The following is a 19,235-nucleotide window of genomic DNA, read 5'->3' as shown; positions in this document are numbered from 1 at the left end:
TGATTTCTAATTCTGTAACAAAATAAACAGGTCTTGAACAGAAAAATGAGAGATTTTAAGAGACCGTTTCCAGCAAACTGTCAATTAACATTAGTGACATCATTCAACACAATATCAGTTTAAAGGGCTTCGGGACAGTGTTTGATTGTTAGAAAAATGACTAACTGAGTAAGTGAATTCTGCTTCTCTCCATAAAAGACACATTACACTAGTTTGTCTGTTAATCCTAATCCTTTTTCACTTTTGGAAGGCAGCTTTGGAAAATAGGGCAAAGGACACAATTTTTGGCAGTGCAGCTGCTCATATTTTGGCCCAAGGGAACCAAAATGAGAAAATAAACTAACCCTGAAAAAGCCTGGAAATAGATTCAAGTCGCTTTATCCTAAAATGACCGATATTGTAGCCATATAAGTTTGTTATCTGACCCCACCTAATCACACCATCTTGATTGTACATTTCTGGAACATGTAGAATGACCAAAGAGAGTCCTATTGAACTATAATGTACTAGTTTTTCTCCATTTGTAGGGTTCAGGACTACACATTTTCATGCACCATCTTATGAGACCCTCACAAAAACCACAGTAAGGAACTTGCCCAAGATCACTTTAGCAGATCAGCGGTACGAGATTCAAAACCACATCTTGTGAAGGTGAAGGCAATGCTTTCCCTCTCAACATGCAAGTCTGGGGTTTTTTTCATATTCTCAAATGTAACAAATGACCGTCCCTAAAGCAATATTCTTGTTTTGGACTGAATTGTGTCCTCCTCCCCCTGCCAATTTGTATGTGGAAGTCCTAACCCCCAGTGTGACTGTATTTGGAGATAGGGCCTTTAAGGAGGTAGTTAAGGTTAAATGAGGTCATGAGTGTGGGGCCCTGATCCAATAGGACTGGTGTTGCTATAAGAATGGGAGGAGACCCCAGAGACCCCTCCTCCCCTCCAGCACACAGAGAGAAGAGGCCATGTGAGGACACAGCAAGAAGGCAGCTGCCTACGGCCAGGAAGAGAGTCCTCACCAGAAACTAATCCTAATGGCACCTTGAGGAGACTTCTAGCTTCCAGAACGGTAGGAAAATACATTTCTGTTGTTTCAGGTCCCCAGGCTAAGGTATTCTGTTACGGCAGGCTGAGCCGATTTAGGCAATTCTGTTGGCGAATCTTGGCTGGGGGCTGCTTCCTTGATAGTGCTATAAAGTTCTCTCCGTGCAGAGGCCTCTGTGACAGAACCCGGAGAATTTCTTGAACTTAGGACTTTATACAGGAAATGAAAGTTTAGATGACTGGACCCACACTTGGAAATGAAAATCACAATCATAATCATAATCACATAATGTAAAAAATACTACTAATAAAACAGTTAAGTTATAACATTAACTTCTATTTCTTGCTTGTTTTAAAAATTGGTGAAAATCCTTCAGCAGATGTGACTTACGGCGTTACTCTGCTGAGACCTCAGTTCTGCCCATCTTCACCCTCTTGTAAGGGTCCCCCTGTTCTTGTCCCAGTCGTACCCATATGGCAATGGCAGCTTTGTACGTCAGGATGGTTTTGCTTGGAGGAGATTTCAGTCTATAGAAGATGTGTAATTGATAGGATTCATTTGCAGAATGTCATCTTATTAACATTATTTCTAAGGAGATTTCCTCCTCATTATATTTCCCGCTAAACATGTGAAATTAGCTCTTCCTTGTTTCCTTCTCAGTTAGCCTGACAGTTCTCTGTTCTCGGCCAGTTGATACTCTGCTTTACCTCACCTGCTCTCAGCACAAGAGCAATTCCTGATAGGGGTCCACCAGAAAACCAAAGCCCTCCCTGCGTGATGTCATTTCATATCCCTTGTGGTGCAGGCACTCAGGGATTTTTTTTTTAAGCCGCTGTGTGCCCATTCTTATATGGGCTAACCCCTGACAAAGTCCAGAAACATAGCTATTCACTATTAATCCCAACTGTGTTCCAAACAGCTGTGGAGAATGTAAGCCAAGGCTACTGATGCTTAGTCACTGAGCGCTCTCCTTCCCTGGTCCTCCAAGGCCTTCCCTTTGTGTACAGGGGTCTCAGTCTTCTAGTTCTTGGTTTGGTAACAACAAGAAGCCAAAACGAGCCTGAGCAGGTTGGAGGTAACATGTCAAGTACAACAGCAAAGAAGCTTCCTGTGAGTTTATTACATTAAAATATATATATATATATATATATATATATTTGCCTATGAAAGACATACTAGAGATGGCAAAAGGAGCCTGGACTTTGATTTTTTTCAACAAATAAACAAGGTGGAATTAGGGAGACAGTGGGTTTTGGTATAGTTTTAGTAAAGGAGATTGTGGAAGGAGGTTCCCCACCGACAATCCTGAAGGCGTCTTGATCCAGGACAACTGTCCAGTCTGGGACCTGCTCACCTTTCCTCATCTGATCAGCCACCTTAAACTGAACAAAGTCCTGAGGAAAGAAGTTTTATATTTAAACTGTCTATTGGCTTTCTTTCTTACTAGTTTTTTTAAAAGAGTGAAACAAAAACAAGCTTTAATGCCATTCTTGCTGTGTTCTGTGCAATGGAGAGGAGAGGGTGGCTCCATAGCCCAAGGGAGGAAAGGGATTAGGACTTCTCATGCTTCCAGGCAGGGAATGGCTCCTGCTGATGAGGCGGGAGAGGTACCTGGTTCTGGCCACCTGGGGGGCCCCAAGGAACTATCTCCCTTTTATTAGCCTCTCAGAAGATAACACAAGGACCCGAAAGTGCTTTATCACTGTTGTGGGCCTAAGTGTGTCTCTCCCTTAAAATCTGTATGTTGAAGTCCTAACCCCCAGACCCTCAGAATGTGACTGTATTTGGAATTAGGGACTTTAAAGAGATAATTAAGGTTAAATGAGGTCGTTAGGGTAGGCCCTAATCCAATATCACTGGTCTTCTTATAAGAAGAAAAGATTAGGTCACAGACATGTACAGAGGGAAGACAACGTGAAGACATAGGGAGAAAGCCATCTACAAGCCAAGGAGAGAGGCATCAGAAGAAACCTACCCCACAGACGCTTTGATCTCATATTTGTAGCTACCAGAACTATGAGAAAATAAATTTCTGTTAAGCCACACAGTATGTGGTACCTTGCTACGGCAGCCCTAGCAAATCAATACAACCACCAGTCTTCACCCTCCCCACTTAGGACACCATGGTCCCTTCTCGGCTCCCACCTTTATGTTAACCTCCCATATTAGACGTTATTATTATTATTGTTTTACTCAATCAGTGCTTGTTTAGATTTACTCATGTATTTACCATGTTCTTGCACAGGATTCCTTCTTGCATCTCACACCTTTCTCTCTGTGATCATTTTTCTTCTGCTTGAAGACTAAGTCCCTTTGTGAAGGTCTGTTATGGTTATGCTCTCAGATTTTGTTTACCTGAAAATGTCTTTATTTCATTCTCATTCTTGAACGATGGTTTTGCTGCATATATAGTATTTCCTTAGTTGTCATTTTCCTCTCAGCACTTTGAAAGTGTCATTCCTTTGTCTTCTGGTTCCATTGTTTTCCTTGTTGAGAAGTCCACTTTCTGTCTGATTGTCACTGTCTTGTAGGATGATCTTCCTTTTCTCTCTTGGGATCTCCTCTTTGTTTTTGGCCATCTGCATTGTCACTACAATGAATCTAGTTGTATATTTATGTTATTTATCTTGCTCGGGATTCATTGTGTTTCCTGCCTTTGCAGATTCATGCCTTTCATCAATTTTGGGAAAATCTCAACCATTATCTCTTTGAATATTGCTTTCTCCCCATTCTTGGAAGTTCAATTAGTCTTATGTAGAACTTTTCATTCTATTCTACATGTCCTCATATTTTTCGTCTCTTTGCTTTCTGTCCTGCATTCTAGGTAACTTCCTCAGATCTAAATTTCAGTTCACTAATTTCCCTTCTTCAGCTGAGTCTAATCTGCTGTATAATCTGTCCATTAAGCTTTATATTTTCATAATTTTATTTTTTATTTACTTCAAGTTCATGTAGGTTATTTTTGAAATCAGCCTGGTCTTTTGCATAGTGTGTTATTCTTCTTCATATTCATTCTCCTTTCCCCTTTTGGTTTCCTTAAAAATAGAACTTCAGGATGTAAAAATGCATGTTAAAAATATAAAACATATTAAATAATTTTAACATATTTTGATTTTGTCAGTTCCGATATCTGTAATATTTAGCAATCTTATTCAGCTGGTGATTGAGTCTTGTTCCTAGTGACATGTTTCCTTCTGTGTATGTACGTATATGTGTGTGTGTGTGTGTGTGTGTGTGTGTGCATGTGCCCATATTCCATGCAAATTCAACCATGCGAAATTGCTGAAGACTAAGAGTCTATTTCTCCAGGGACAATTTGCATTTATTTTTTTCAGATGCTCAAGGCAAAAACCAAACTAAGACCTCTTTGAATTGAAACCTCGGCTTGGGGCTCTCAGCCTCACACAGTTAGTGGGCTGGGCTGTGATGATGAACTGTCAGTGGAGAAGTTTTTTCCTTCTCTACACTAAGCCAAAGCAAAACACAGAAATTACTTTTCTTTATTTTCTGGTTACTTTAAGAATAACCTCTCACTTTAGGAATGGAAATTCTGGCTTTATGCTTTATGAGAGGGGGGTGGCGGTTCTGTTCCAACTCTTCACTGTGTGGGTCCAAGACTTTTCTTCCCCACAGGGCCTTGCAAACCAGGGTTGGCAAATGACCTTAGGGTAGAAGTAATCTTCATAGAACTTACCTCTCTGGATTTATGGCTCAGTTTTGCTTTTGGGCTCTGATGATCTCTGTTAGGTTTTTGTCAACTCCAGCATTTTTAAATGCTTTGTAGTAGGATGGTTTTTTGAATAGCCAAACCTCCATATTGCCAGAATAGAATCTAAATGGTTTGCTCTGATTTTTGCCAAAATTTTTGCTTCTGTTTATTCCTCCAATTGTTTGCCTTTCTTTATAAACTCAAAGAGTAGTCCACCAGTTTTCTCAAAGGGTTATTCCAATATCACGATGTCAATATCTCACATGCCTTTTCATTTACTTCAATAGTTTTTTCCTCTCAACTTGTGCCAGTTTTCTCCTTAGAACTTCAGGTCTGGATTTCTCTTTATAGTATATAGGGAACAACTGGATTTCATTCCCAACATTGCCCACTTCCATACTTCCTTTTACTTATGTAGAAATCTGCCGAGGATAATGCAACAGCTATTCGTATTTTTCTATGGCCTGTCTATGACCCAAATATCAGTGCCCTTATAAAATCTGCATTCTACTTATGAAAATCAAGGTAGATGCTCATGATCCTCTGACTTTGTAGATAGATGTCTGAAGGCATATGAAACAGGGAGTTTTTCCCCTCATACTCCTTCATTTTCAATTTATAAATAAGTGGTCTGGTCTCACTTTTAGCTAAAGTGATCGTAAGTTCCCTTATCAAATTAAGTGGGAAGATGGGTATTCTTCTGTTAATTAGTGAATTATGAGGTTTTTGTTGTTATGGTCCCTCCCATGAGCAACAGATGCTCTCTCAGGAAAATTGGGGCTTCTGCTCCCAGTGGAATCATTCATTTTTCCCCGGCACTAGTTTCTTTTGCTTCCTGCGGCAGAGATAGAGATATGGTTGGAGGTTTCAATGAGGTAGATTTTTTTCATACAAGAAGAGCAAAATATTTCAGGTCTGTCCATCCAAGGAGCCGGGTCCCTCAGAGAGCTCTGTGCTGGACATCGCTTACAGTACCAGACAGAGGTTCCTGCTGGGAAGCCATGAAGTCCATGCCAGTGACCAGGAGGAAAACAGACTCTCATAACCAGAAAGACATAGCTTGTTTCCACCTTTACTACAACACGTTAGTGAAATTTAAGAGTTAGGAAGCAAACAACTCCCCACCCCAACATAGGCAGCGCATTCTATAACACTCATTTCTGAGTCCCTAAAGCAAACCACACATTCAGATTTGGGGGACACAGCAGAGACTCTGCTGCCCTGACTCAGACATGCCCTGGGATGCTCCTAAAGTTGTGAGGGGCTGAGGTGGGCGCTATGTCCTGTCTGCTTTCAGAATCAGCCAGATTGGAATCACCTCTTCTGGGCTGTATGTGCAGACTTTTAAGAGCTATGTGGGTCCAGAACTGCTTCCAGAAGAATACACTGGCTTTGCTTGCAGCACTCCCTGTGAGAAACCATGACACCAAAAGGGTACTACTTTCCCAAAGGTGATAGTTCACCTCCTCTCCCCTTTCACATCCTCTTCTCAGCTCCAACTCCCATCTTTCAGATCTTAGCTTCCAGTCACCACCTGTCCCAGGAAACGCCAGCCCCAGCCCCAGCCCTGGGCAGGTCCCCCTCTCTGCTCCCTGCCCTCTGCCCACAACTGTACTAAAGTAGTGATTGATTGCAATCTTTCCTGGCTTCCAGGATTCCGGCTTACCATACGATATTTAAGAACAGGGTTACTGGTAGTTTTGTTGGTGTAATATTCATTCATACCTTGATATGCAATTACATAAAATAAATACTTGCTGGCTTTATGTTTCAAGTTCAACAAAGGTTCACTTGTTTAGAAAGTGCTCTGATCACATCCCTTCTCAGTGTCAAACCATTCCCAAAAGATCTCCCTTTCATTCTTATATTTTCTTCTGCTTATTAGTTTTTTCATGTCTCCTCAAAGCAATTTTGGGTTCCAATCTACTTCAGTAGGCTGGAGCATCATCTCGGATGAGGATGGGGTGGAATGGCACACTAAAGCAAACAGGAGGGATGAGGGGATTAGGAGAGAAAGGATGGGGGAGAAAAGGGAAGGGAGAGGAGAGGGAAGGAAGAGGAGAGGGGAGAGGGAAGAGAGGGGAGGGGGAGGAGAGGAGAGGAAAGGGGGAGGGAGGGAGAGGGGGAGGGAGGGGAGGAAGGGGGGTTAGTTTTCAGGCTCAATTCCCTGCCCTTCACCTAGAGGCAGACACAGCCCATCTGCCCATCTCCTGGAGATGGGTTCTTCCCTTCCCCTCCCCTCTCATCCTGCCCCTCCCTGTTTCCCTCTGAACTGAAGCCAGCCCCTCAGGGCCTACCCTCTCCTGCCTAGGATAATTTTTTTTTAGGCTAGACCTTCTTCCCAGATCCTCCCACCTGAAGAAAGCAGCTGACGGCACAGAGGAACCTCAGGCTGAGCCCTAGACCTCTCTTGGCAAGAACGGAGAAAGGGGACTAGTTTGGAATAGAGTTACTTAGCCATAGTTGCCATAGTTCGAATACAGCTTATTTAAAAATAAAATGTCAGTGTTGTTCAGCCATCTTGGTGTTCCACGATATAACAACACGGAATAAGAGACCTGTGTTGTCATTTTCCCGTTGTGCCATCACTCATCACTCAGTTGCTCTTGCTGTTGAGACGATGAATGGCTCCTTAAGCTCCCACTGAACTGTCAGCCCTGAGGGTTTGGCTGCCAGCTCTGAACCCAGGGCCTCACACAGAACTTGGCAAACGCTAGGGGCTTAAAAGTATTTGTCAAATGAGTGAATAAACTAAGGAATGGGGCAGCTGCACTCCCAGCAAAGATACCAGCCAAGCTTCTCGATCTTCGTGAGAGATCATAGTCCCCCTTTCTTATGTTTGTGATTTCCAAAGCACCCCGATTTGCTCTCACCCCCAATATGGGGGACTCCCCTTCAGGCCTTTTCGGAGGAGGACCACTGCCCTCCCGTCCTTTGCAATGTGCCCGTGAGAGACAACCTATCAATTGAAATTTCCAGAAGGTCACACACCTCAGCCCTGCTAATTGAACGCTTCTAAGGGTTACCTCTCTTGAGCTGCTTTCACGCTACAGCCTTAGATTTTATCCACTGCTATTATAGAGAAAGTCAAATAAAAACTGCACTGGCACATGCTGTAAAAACATTGCTCATTTATTTCTGAGTGTCCCATGTAGAAGAAATAATTTCAGAATTTCTTGTGAGAAAACCTTTATGTGTGTCCTTAGACAAGAAAGTTAAACTCTCTGGGCCTCAGTTCTCTCTCTCTCTCTCTCTTTTTTTTTTTTTTGCTGAGGAAGATTCGCCCTGAGCTAATATCTGCTGCCAATCTTTCTCTTTTTGTACGTGAGCTACTGCCACAGCACAGGCACTGACAGACGAGTGGTGTAGGTCCGTGCCTGGGAACTGAACTGGGGCCACTGACGTGCAGCATGCCCACTACTAGGCAACCGGGGTTGACTCTGGGCCTTGGTTCTCTTATGTGAACAGTAGGAATGATAATGTCTGCCTCACGTGGCCACTGTTGTGAGGATAGGAAACAATGCATTTAAGCCACATGACAGTGTGAGGCCCCTACTAGGCACTCAATAGGACTATTCATAAGAACTCCCTGGAGTTATGATTATGCTTCTCTCCTTTTGCTTTTGGCTGGCCCTGTCAGCAAGCTCAGGAGGAATCTGAGGTACAGTCACGGCAGCAGGATGATGCTTTGGTTAGCAAAGCCGCCTTTCTTCTAGTTCCTGTTGTTCTCTACTTTTAAATCCCTGTGGTGTGGGCCTGAGTTTTGTGAATGTTGTCATCCTCAGGCCCTGTTATTTTAAGGACTCCATCTCTATGAGGAAGCCAGTGGGCTCCCATTTTCTCACACAGAACAAAACAAAGTGAAAACAACCACCCAGCACATATACAAAATGCCCACAACAAAACTAACACCGGCCGCAAGCCCTGCTGCCCGTCTCCTCTCCTCCCCAAAACGACCCTTGCAGGGGACCCAGGCTTCCCACTTTCACGCGGTGCTCAGCCTCTGGGGAATGTTCTTGTGTGTGCGCCAGCTCAGTGATGCATTTAAACTACGGTTTTTATATTTGATTCAATGCTCTGGCTTTTGCATCTGGGCAGGGCGTTTAGGGTGTTTGTCCCACCATCCGGCCTGCACCAGAGGGAGCTTTCCAACACCTCTCCAACAAATCACTCTTCTCTTTCAGTCACCCAGAACTGGCTTCCTTTGCTTGTCAGTGAGAAGCCTGATGGATGGAGGGGAGACCCCCGCTCCAAGACACTCCGGGGCTCCCTCTCCTTTGCGTGATCCTGGGAGGGAAGTGAGGGCAGGACTTGCCCGTGGAGCCAGGATTTGGGGTGCTTGTACCCCTCTGCAAGCCCTCTCTCTGCCTCTCAGGACCGGATGGGGGTGGGACAGGGGCCTCTCATGGGAGCTGCAGGGGATGTCTGATGGAACCCATGTTCTCTGCGGGTGAGGTTGCGCCAGCAGCTTCCTGCTGTCTCTGACAGACATAAATTTGGATCTCAGTACTGTTTGACCATCTAGTCAGAGAGAAGAGTTGGTTTGGTTTGGTTTGGTTTCATCCTGGGCAGAACCCCATAGCCTGGCTTGCACCCACTGCGCCCCTGGCCTCTGGGCCCTGGGCCTGCCTCTTCCCGGACTTTCGGGTCTGCTCTGCTCCTCAGGGCAGATGCCAGGTCTAGATCAGAGACTGGTTTTGGGATCTCAGGAAGCAGCAGTTCAAAAACATTTTGGGCACTGACTTTATTTGATCAAGAAAGACATGAAAAATGGTTGTCTACGGTTTCCCATAATTTCATTTGAAAGAAAATGTTTAGCACACACAAAAGGCATATTCTCAGAAGAAGAGGAATTGAGCCATTTTAGCTTTAGGACAAGATCCTTCTCTGGTCTTGTCTGATTTCACTTGAGACCAATGGCATCTTCATCCTGGGCCTCCACTTAGGCTGTAACTACGTGGGGGACACGGGGCCTGCCCCTTCTCCTGCCCCATAGGGACAACTGACCATGGTCACCTGCAGGTGATGACACTGGCAGTGTGTGCCCAGTGCCCACCTCATCCCAAACCCTGCACCCCCACCCCCACCTCCAGTGAAGGCCCATGGCCTCTCCCCAGCCTTATCCCATGTCTGGCTGTCCTGGGTGTTGGGTGGAGGGCAGGGGAGCAGGATGGGAAACTTGCCACTTACTGCCTGTATGGCCCATGGAGGCAGGGGTCGTGATCTCTCTGTCACCAGTTTCCTAGTCGGGCAAGGGAGATGAGTGGACCAGACGACCTCTGCAGCCCCCCAACAACATTGGGTGGAGGGATTCTCTCCTTAGGTCTGTATCCTGTTGCCCCACAGCCCTCTCCTGACATGGAGAGCTCCGTGCTTCCCAAGGCCACCCTCCATCTGACGCTGGCCCAGGCCTGCGGAGCTCAGGGCCCTCGGCCAGCCTGCAGCCACAGAAGCCCTCCTGCCTTCAGAGCGGTTCCCGTGGGAACCTCTAGCCGCCAGAGGGGAGGAGAGTCTGGACAGAGGTGTCCAAGCTTCCAACCACAGCCTTCCCTACCAGGGTTTTGGCTCTAGACGCAAGCAGGGAAAACATTTCATTATCCAAAAGCACGATCACTCAGAGAAGGCCCTGCTAAGGAGCTGGCTCTCCCAATGGTGTTCAGTGGCTTCCTGTTTTTGTTTCTGTGCTGACTGGGAAGGGGCATTAAAAAAGAACAGAACTAAACCAAACAAAATCTTCCTTTCTTACTAGGTGCTAACCAGAGCTGAAATCCAAATGTATGTCTACACGTGGTGGCGGGAAGTGGCTGGCTCAGCCTCTCCCACAGAGAGCTTAGATTCTATCAAAAAAGATGGCCAGCCTCCTGTGAGTTTTGGCCATGTCATAAAAACACTCTGCCTGGTGCCGGAGGGCTCTCTTGCTTAGTGACAAGACCTCACTCACAGTTACGTAGCACAGTTACGATTTGCAAAGCATGCAGTCTGCACAAGGGCTCTATCTGTTGTACACCTGAAAAACTGAGCCTCAGAAATGTTCAGTCATCAGCTCAAGGTCGCAGAGCTGGTAAGCAGGGAGAGCTGGGACTCAGACCCAGGTTTCTAAGTCTCAAGTTTACTGTTCTTCCCACGTGACCCAAACATTTACTTATTCAGTGTTTTATTCATTCATTCATTCAATCAACATTTTCAAGGGCTTAGCAAGTAGGTTCACAGTCCAGTGGGAAAGACAGACACATAAATGACAGTGACAATACAGTTTTGTGCTAAATGCCTGGGACACCAAAAGGAAAAGTCCCGCCAGTTGAGTTGTCATGTAGTGGGAAGGAAATAGGTGTCAATGAGCAGTGAGAATATAGGGAGATGAGAGCAAAAGGAGAGGGGCGTGCAAGCCACCCTGTGCACACAGAGAGGGGCACAACTGTGAGGGGTGGGGGCCTTCCTGGAGGAGGAGGCACTGGAGCCAAGAGTGTCATTAGAAGGAAAAAAGTGTTCACCAGGACAGGGCAGCCAAGGTGGCAGACCTGAAAACCACAGGCGAAAGGGGCAGGTGTGTGTATGTTGTGGGGGGTGGTCACTGGCTCTGAGTACTGGATTGGCTCAGGGCTGACAAACTCAGAGTGGTCACAGGAGCCATAGTGAGGCAGGGCATATTTTTACTTTTTAAAAGTACACTTTTTTATTGAAGTACAACATATACATGGAAAAATACATAACTCTTCACTGTACAGCTCAATGAATGCCCACAAAGTGAACACACCAGGTAACACACCCAGCTTGTGAGTGAGAGCCCAATACACCAGAAGAGAACTCCAGGGCCCAGGAGACCCCGTCATGGTCCCTACCAGTCACTATCTCTGACCAAAAGGAACCCTATTCTGATTTCTAACAGCACATATCAGATCCTCCTGTTTTTGTACTTTATGTAAAATGGAGTTTGTACTCTTTCATGTTAAGATTGTTTTACTTAACATCTATGTCTGGTTATTAGGAACAGAGCTGCTAAGACCACTCTTCTGCACGTCTTGTTGATGGAAGGAAGTAGGCATTTCTTTTGACTCTTTACCTAAACATGGGATTGCTGAGTCATCCGCAGGCCAGGAAGATGCTTAGCTTTACTAACAAATTTGGATTTGTCACATTTCTCTAAGCACAGCTAGGGAGCTGGGGGAAGGAAATTGTATGAAGAATGCTTCAATTTGATCTCAAGCACCAAAAAATATAGCTTTGATCAACTTGAGGAGGGAAAAAGTATTTATTGGCCATTGATTAAAGAAGGGCTCCAGAATTGGGACACCCATAAGAATGTGGGCAATTTAGGTCCCCAGGGACCTGTGATTGGCAGCCAAGTGCACACATTCTGTCATTTCCCATGGCTTTATTCTCACCTATTGCCAATGGGCTTTCTCCACATAAGAGAGAACATGGTTGCTAGCAGTCCCTGGTTTTTTAGTGACAGATTAGAGACACCAGATGAAAGAGATTTCCTTCCCTCACTTTGGAAAGTAAAAGTTTCAGGGAAAGGCTGTGGCAGATCTACACCTGACCAATCACCAAATTCATGAGAATGGAGACGACATGGTTGGACAGGCCTGAGTCCCAGAGGTCCCAGGGATCGGGTCCCGATAAAAAATCACATGACAAGGAAGGGAGGAAAAGTTACCCGCAAAAGACTCATAGCACATAAATAGGGCAAGGGATGCTACGCAGATGAAAATGAAACATGTCACTAGACCGTGGAAGGCACGACCATCTGCTGAACTCTACTGAGGGCCAGGCTCTCAGGTGCTTGACATACGCAATGAACTTTGATGCTCAAAACAACACAATGTAGATATTACTAACCCCATTTTAACTGATGAGGGAACTAAAAAGTTACTTCCAGAGTGAGGAGTCCAGTTACTGGACCCTGCCCTCCAGCAGCTTGAACTGGCCAGAGCATCCAGAGACGCTCTTACGCTAAATCCTCTGTCAGCTCCCTCTTCTTCCAACTGGATGAATGGGGGTAAAGAGCTAGTAATTTAAGATTTTAAATATTCCTTCTTTTATAGCTATGGGCGTTGTTATAATCAGGGATTCCCAGAACCTAGATGGAAAACGCCCCTGGCTGATGGTACCTGGAGCATGGTGTTCTCTTGGAAGGACTGCAGTGCAGGGCGGGAGAGGGCAACCTGAGGCCTCGGCATGTCTGGGCAGTGTGAAGGGAAGGTTGGGCTCCTCAGCATCCCTGCCAACTTTGTCACTTTGCTCGGCGATCTGGTATTCATCTGTTTATTCACACCTTTAGCAAATCTACTTTTATTGATAGTCTACTCTGAATCCAACACTGTCCTAAGGACACAAGGTAAAAGAGCCCCATTGCCAAGAAGCTCAGAGTCACAAGGGAGCAAGGCAAGTAAGCTATGACAATACACTACTCAGGGCTGGGACAGGGACATGCCAGGTGTGAGGAAGTGAACCTGGTGGTCAGGGAAGACCTCACAGAGGAGGGAACACTTGAGCTGAGTCTATAACAATAAGTCGAAGGTTTATGATGTTGTAATTTACCTTAGAATATCCAGCGTAGACAATGTGATAGTATGTGTTAATGGACACCGCAACGTAGAGGTCAGTCAGTGCTCTGATCAGAAAGTTACCCTCCAGACCACTTAATCAGTAAAATCTCAATGTAAAGTCAAGGACCAGAACTCCAGCTTCCTTCTCCCACAGGTAACCAGAAGCTTTATTATTTAGAATAGTGAATGCTAAGAATGCTTTTCAGTGGGGAAATTACTGGCTTCTTAATTAGTATAATGGATGATATAAAAGGTCTGTCATTGACGAAATTAGTGCTACTTAATCTATGTGAATTCAACATACACTGGTTACAGGTTCGTACCTCTCCAAACCAGGGATAAGAACCTCCAGAGGGTTTTGGCCTATACTCTTGGGTGGTGCCCAAGGTTTGATACCTAAATGATTGGATTAGAGGGTTCTGGTTGCTGATAGCATTACAAGGGTAATGGGATACTGCTTCTAGAATATTGGTGCACCTGCTTTCAGTGTACCTCCTGTGTAAAATGGTCATCAGGTCACCTAAAAAGGCACTGGACTTCCTGAAGCTCACAGAAGAGTTCTGTGAATGGTCTTATGCTTGCTAAAACGTGTCTGATGAAAATTTCTCTACATGTGACAGAAATTGGTCCTGAAAATTGTTTTCATCATAACATAGTGAGGATAGGGGGGTTAGGGACTACCTTTACCCACCAAAAAGAGATTGTGCAGGTTTAGGTCAATTTGCAACAAGGAGTTCAACCAGATGGTGCAGACAAAGAGGAGCTCTCTGGGCAGCGAGGACCCTAGGGAACAAGGCTTAGGGGAGTTCTCAGCGACTTGTAAATAGGGGGCTTTGCCTGAGGTGCAGGGTACTGGAGGTGGGAGGCGGGTGGACAGATGAGAATGTTTCCCTCCTGAAGGATTTCTGTGCTCTACCGAGTTTGGACTTTATCCCTCAAACTAATGTTGAAATTGTGCCCAAGGATCCGAGGGGACTGGCCCTAGATTCTGCTCTTAAAAACAGACTTCCCAGCTGATTTTTCACCCACCAGAGTTTATCAACACGGGGAAGCCATTGCAGAGTGCTCAGCAGTGGGATGACTGGGTCGGTGGTGTAGCCAGACCCTCTGGCAGCAGGGTGGAATATGTGGGAGGGGTCTCATGCGAGGCCCAGGTACAGGTCAGGAGGTTTTGGTGACAGTCCAGATGATAGAAGGAGTGGGGCTGGTTTAAAGTGACACTTTAGGTAGCAGCCAGGCTGCCTGCCTGACTGATGGGCTGCAAGAAGGGCTGGCTTGAGAGAGCCAGCCGGCTTATGATGACTGACAGGTGTCTGCTTTTGGGGATATGATGGACAGTGGTGGGAGCAAGCCTTTCTCAGGCCCCCTGTTGGTTCTGTGCTGTTTGCCCTGAGAAGGCAGATGGAAGTTTACTTGCAGTTCTGTCACTCTCTGGGCCTGTCTGGGCTGCTGCCCCCAATGCCCAAGCCGATTTGCGTGACCGAAGCCACCTCGGCCCCACTCCAGCCGCCGGTCCTGCTTTGGTCGGCAGCTGCTCCGCTCACCCAGGTCTCTCAGTCTCCACCTGTGTCATCCCTGGTCGACATGAATTTCCAGAAAGCGTGGTTCAAATGAAAATACCATTATTTGACAACGTTCATAGAATGAGCAGTGAAACCCTCACCATCATCTGCACTTAGCTCCTTTTAAAAAAACAGAAACAACCTAAAAAGTGGATTATGTGGAAGAAACAACAAGGGCTGGTTCCCTCTGGTCACCATTGCCTCAAATCCCTGCCAGATGGTCAGGCAGAGTAGCTCATGTTTCATCAAATTACAGGACCTCATTAGGACACTATTTCATGTTTGTAGATGCTGTCGGCCTTTATACGAGGCGATGATGATTTCTGAAACTTGTATGACAACATACTGAATGCATATAAGTGAAATGTCCAATGAAATGTGAAACAATCAGTGAATTCTTTGCATATTTTATTTTTCTTTTTTTTGATTTCCAACTCACACACATCTGGCATATTTTACATCTTTGCAATAAAACGTGGTTACAATAGCTTAAGGAATTTATATATCCAAAATATTTCACCATGATCTCAAGATGAAATGAACTTGTCTTCCAGATGTTCAGTATCCTCCCAATTCTAAGCTACAAACTCAAGATATTGCTTACAGCCTGGTGATGAATAACTTAATCATTACGCTGATTCCCCAGAATTTCAGAATCTCATAAATACAAACAACAATGAAGAAGAAATTCAGTGCTAAAACTTACTAGTACAAGGTGGATAACAAATAAGTAATCACATCAATAAATAATGATATGTTTCTGATGCAAAGTGCCAATACAAAGAACCCATTATCTTGTTTTATCTTTTTAAATAAATGACTGCAAGTGAGTGTAAATTCTGAGAAAATTACATTCCTGTAACATGCCTCATAGCCCTACCGACACAATATGTACATCTATGACGATACAATCACCAAATATACAAAGAAGAAACATGAAGAAAGTGTATATACCCCTGGGTGTATAACTTGATCAGTACAATGTAAGGAAAATCATTTGATAGCCATTATTTTATATCATAAAAGATGAAGTGCCTTAGGCTAAGAATGTGGCTTTAGGTGAGAATTTCACAAGAACCTAAAAGAATAACTTCAGTTATTGTTATAATAAAGTCCGACTTGTTATTAAAGAAACTAAGCTATTCAAGAACCAAAGAGAAAAAACAAAAAAACCAAAAAAAGTTAGCATCAGATTCTCCTCTCCTAATGTACACACACTAAGCCAGCAGGATAACTCTGGAAGAGATGTCCAGGAGTTGGGAAGTCATTACTACGGAACTAACGATCGTGACTCCTATTTATACAATAAAACCCAGGACCTCATCCCTAAGCCCCCTTTCTGCTGTGTCTTCAAATTATGAAGGGTAGGGCTGAATTTTCTTTGTATAAAGTACCCAAAATGGCAAATAATGGCTTAGTATCCAAATGCTTTATGAGCAAATTTTACTTAGAAGGGATGAATTTAGATTAAAAAGTGCAAACCATATTTCAGTGAAAATGTCGAAAATTACTGACTGAGCCCAAATTCCACCCTTTCATACAAGCTGTGTCCTTGGACAGATCTTTCTGTTTCATAGTGTGAACACACCTGTTCCATCAAGACATCAGGATTAAAGAACATGCAAGTTGTAACTCCACAATAAAATTAAGAAACGTTTTGTTCTTTATACAAGGTTTTACTTTTACAAAAGTATCCCTTTAAATAAGATGCATCTGATGTACAAAGTATCAAACGTGTTTTTTTTTTTTTTTTCTCAGCTTGAAAAGAGGCTGGAAATGGGATGCAGGTTAGGTTCAAAGCTTAAACTTTGTAACAACTGGACACAAGGTTCCTCAGAATTGTCAAAAGTCTCTTGTGACGCGTCCTACTACCTTTTCTCAATAAACAACAATATATGAAATAATTACCAAAACATCTCCTAATTCATATAATTTACATGATATAAGCTTGCTTGGTAGCAGCTGGTGTTCGGTCGTGAAAAAACACATAAAGTAAAATGGCTGCTGACTACAATGTACAGCTATTGCTGGGTGTGATGGAATGTACAAACGGAGGTCGATGGAGACGAGTTTTTTCCACCAGAGATATTGCCTTTCCATGCAGCACTTGTGCTCTCAGCTTCAACTTGGCTTTTGGTTCTTCATTTCAGTATCTGTTCTGATGCTCATAATGCCACCGATTAAAATCTATATTAAAAGCTACAATGCTACCAGAAGCCATGCCAGTGATCAGAGTCCTGGAAGAGCAGAGACAGTAGTTAGGAGTGACACGTCACTGCTGTGGGTGCTGCTTTCCTAGTCAATATCATGTCTCAAAGTTCACCGAGTCTTAGTTTTGTGTTCATGGAGATACGATGAAAATGTATTCTTGGTTCTCAATCCTGCACACACGTGGACTGCCAGACCACGTATTACTAACTTTGGATCAGACAACTCTTCAGATAAACACTTTTTGAGTATGCATCCTCCACATATGTTTATCAATCAATTTATAACTTATGTGCATGTGCTACTGTTCCATATCAGGACATTATAAAACAACAAAATAAATGAAATTAAGGAGGAGATTAAAATAGAAATAGAAGCTTCATTAGCATCTTCCATCTCTTCTCTTGGGAGATCTCTAATACTAATAGGACTTTGCATAGGCTCTCCCATCTTCCCTCTCTCCCCATGCCTAGTGAAAGGATAAAGATCTTACAAGGCCTTTCCTGCCTTCCCACTCCTCAAGGAGAGTTAATCACGTCCTTCTTCTATCATTCTGTTACTGCTTCCCTCATATACAATTACTATGACTACTTGAGCTCTTTGGGATCTGTAACCTTGTTATATATCCTTCGTACTTTGCATGGTGCTTAATCTATGATGGAGGCAGCAAATGTTTGCAACATGAGTGAATCAGACTATCAGGGTGAAGATTTAAACTACTTAAGACAATTTCAAATACTTTAGAAACATATCCAAGTATATATAAATAATTACACAGTAAACCATTTCCATTTATTCATGAATATGGACTACAGCATTTTGGAACACTCTAATAATAATCTGCTATTTTCTTCAAAAATAGGTTAGGCTGTATATCAAATATTCTTTCCCCAAACTAATTTAAATTCCATTGTTTTTCTTGATGACATCAGTATCATTTTACTATATTGTGAAGATGCCTTGTTAATTTATTATATAAGCCTTAATATTTATAATATTGTAAAACCAATATTCTTATAAAGAATATACATATAAATGAAAAAAGTTAGTTCATAAACTTTTCTTATTTTTGTTAAATATATAGCAAAAATTGAGAAATAATGTACTATGTTAAGATTATAGTTTGAATTTATTTTTAAAATTTAGAAATTTTAGACTTAACATTCCAAATATTCTTTAAATTTATAATAAACCCAAAGGTGAGTGTTAGGAAATAATTAAATCCTGTTGCAAACTGAGGAACAATGGGAAATCATATTAATTAATTAACATTCATATCAATTCTTCCCAAGAAAAGATTATAGTATATTAGGGAAATAAATAAAATACAACAAAATAACATAAAGGAGAAACACTTGAATAAGAAAACAGGGCTGGGGATGGTTTCAAGTAATGAGTGTTTCGTGTGTTGTAAAACAGAGGCCAGCGGCAGTCTCCACTACGCGCTTTGCTGGGAACTGGTTAGCTAGAAGTGCGCCTTAAGTGGAAATTCACCTCTGCAGAAACATACGTGTTTCCTTCACGTAACATAAGCCAGGCACACCTGTGTGAGACTAGGCGAGGGTCTGAGAACAGAGAATAATTCTGGGTGGGGAGAATTCTATACTTTGGGCAGTGTCTGGATGCGCCTGTTCTTCTTCAGATCCATTTCTTTCTTTTTGTTTTCTTACTCTCTTCCTCTGTTTCCTTCTTACCAGAATCCTTTCTTACAGTACCTACTCTTCTCAATTTACCCTTTTCTGCACTAGCCTTTCTTCCATCTGGATGCTGGAATCTTATTCACAGCACGTCGCACCCCTGGTAGAATGTAAAGGGATCTAGATGATAGTTCTCAAGTGATTACATTTCTCCCTGATGCGGCTCACCTCTGGTCATGGGATAAGTCCATTGCTCTAATGCCAGCATCACATCCGGGGTAAATGTACAGCTGCTTGAAGTCACAGGCCTGCCAGACCTCCACCACGCCATTGTCCCCTCCAGTCACCAGGTTCTGGCCATCGCTACTCAGGAGAATGGCCTTCAGAAAAGGCAGAAAAGCAACCATTTCTCTCAGAGTTTCCCACACATCAATGGTAACCACTGAAAAGCACTCAATACGGTTCCCTTGTAATTATTATCTACTTTTAGCCGTTTGAACAAGTGTTCTAAAGTTCAGTCCACAAA

The 19,235-nt window shown here is 43.5% G+C and overlaps 1 protein-coding gene across 13 annotated transcripts in view; it reads right to left on the bottom strand.

Annotated features, from left to right (window-relative positions):
• Nucleotides 1-15,255: 15,255 nt before the first annotated feature.
• NBEA (neurobeachin) overlaps nucleotides 15,256-19,235 on the bottom strand; it is a 671,317-nt gene continuing 667,337 nt past the window's right edge. For all 13 annotated transcript variants that reach the window (XM_070240236.1, XM_070240226.1, XM_070240227.1 and 10 more), the window contains 2 exons: nucleotides 18,938-19,089; nucleotides 15,256-17,101 (listed from right to left, as the gene is read on the bottom strand). In XM_070240236.1, the coding sequence (XP_070096337.1) occupies nucleotides 17,011-17,101; nucleotides 18,938-19,089 (243 nt within the window). In that variant the 3' untranslated portion in view covers nucleotides 15,256-17,010. The remainder of the gene's footprint in view (nucleotides 17,102-18,937; nucleotides 19,090-19,235) is intronic.

Source organism: Equus caballus, chromosome 17 (assembly GCF_041296265.1).
Source record: "Equus caballus isolate H_3958 breed thoroughbred chromosome 17, TB-T2T, whole genome shotgun sequence".
In the NCBI taxonomy this organism is placed as follows: domain Eukaryota; kingdom Metazoa; phylum Chordata; class Mammalia; order Perissodactyla; family Equidae; genus Equus; species Equus caballus.
Note: the sequence above shows the minus strand (reverse complement) of the source record. Positions and strands in the feature narration are given on the sequence as shown.